Source organism: Eimeria tenella, genomic scaffold (assembly GCF_000499545.2).
Source record: "Eimeria tenella Houghton genomic scaffold, Eth_scaff3044, whole genome shotgun sequence".
Taxonomy (NCBI): domain Eukaryota; phylum Apicomplexa; class Conoidasida; order Eucoccidiorida; family Eimeriidae; genus Eimeria; species Eimeria tenella.
Window position 1 is genome coordinate 878 of NW_013542913.1, and position 503 is coordinate 1,380.

Below are 503 nucleotides of genomic sequence, written 5' to 3' on the forward strand. Positions count from 1 at the left end.
CAAGAGCACCACCCCAGCAGCAGCACCAGCAGCAGCAGCAGCAGCAGCAGCGAGAGCCCCCCACAAAAACCGCAGCAGCACCCCCCAGCGCGCCCCCCGCACCGCAGCAGCAGCAGCAGCAGCAGCAGCAGCAGCAGCAGCAGCAAACCTCGGCGTTGGCCTCCGCGTTCTTGAGAAGCGCCAGCAGAACCTTGCAGCTCTTGACTGGCCAGCGGCCCTTCGTAGCAGCAAACTCCTTGGCCTGCGGCGTGCGCCCCACGTTTGCTGCGAAGCGGCGGAAGGGGACGCATCGCTCGCGAGCGATGACTTGCTGCAGGTACTTTGCTGCTGCATGCAGCAGCAGGGGGGCCCCCCGGGGGCCCCTCCGCAGCGCCGCTGCAGTCTCGTACGTGTTCTTGAAGTGCACCCGCAGGTCCTTCCCCAGCGCCCGCGCGCCTGCAGCACACACAAACACCTGCTGCTGCTGCTGCTGCTGCTGCTGCGGCGGCGGCGGCTGCTGCTGC

General features: G+C 68.4%; 1 protein-coding gene across 1 annotated transcript in view; it reads right to left on the reverse strand.

Moving 5' to 3' along the window:
* Window positions 1-435, reverse strand: part of ETH_00036200 (60S ribosomal protein L17, putative) — a gene marked incomplete at both ends in the record, with an annotated part of 857 nt that extends 422 nt beyond the window's left edge. Inside the window, one exon of the mRNA XM_013375975.1 lies at window positions 149-435. Within this exon, the coding sequence (XP_013231429.1) occupies window positions 149-435 (287 nt within the window). The remainder of the gene's footprint in view (window positions 1-148) is intronic.
* Window positions 436-503: the final 68 nt, after the last annotated feature.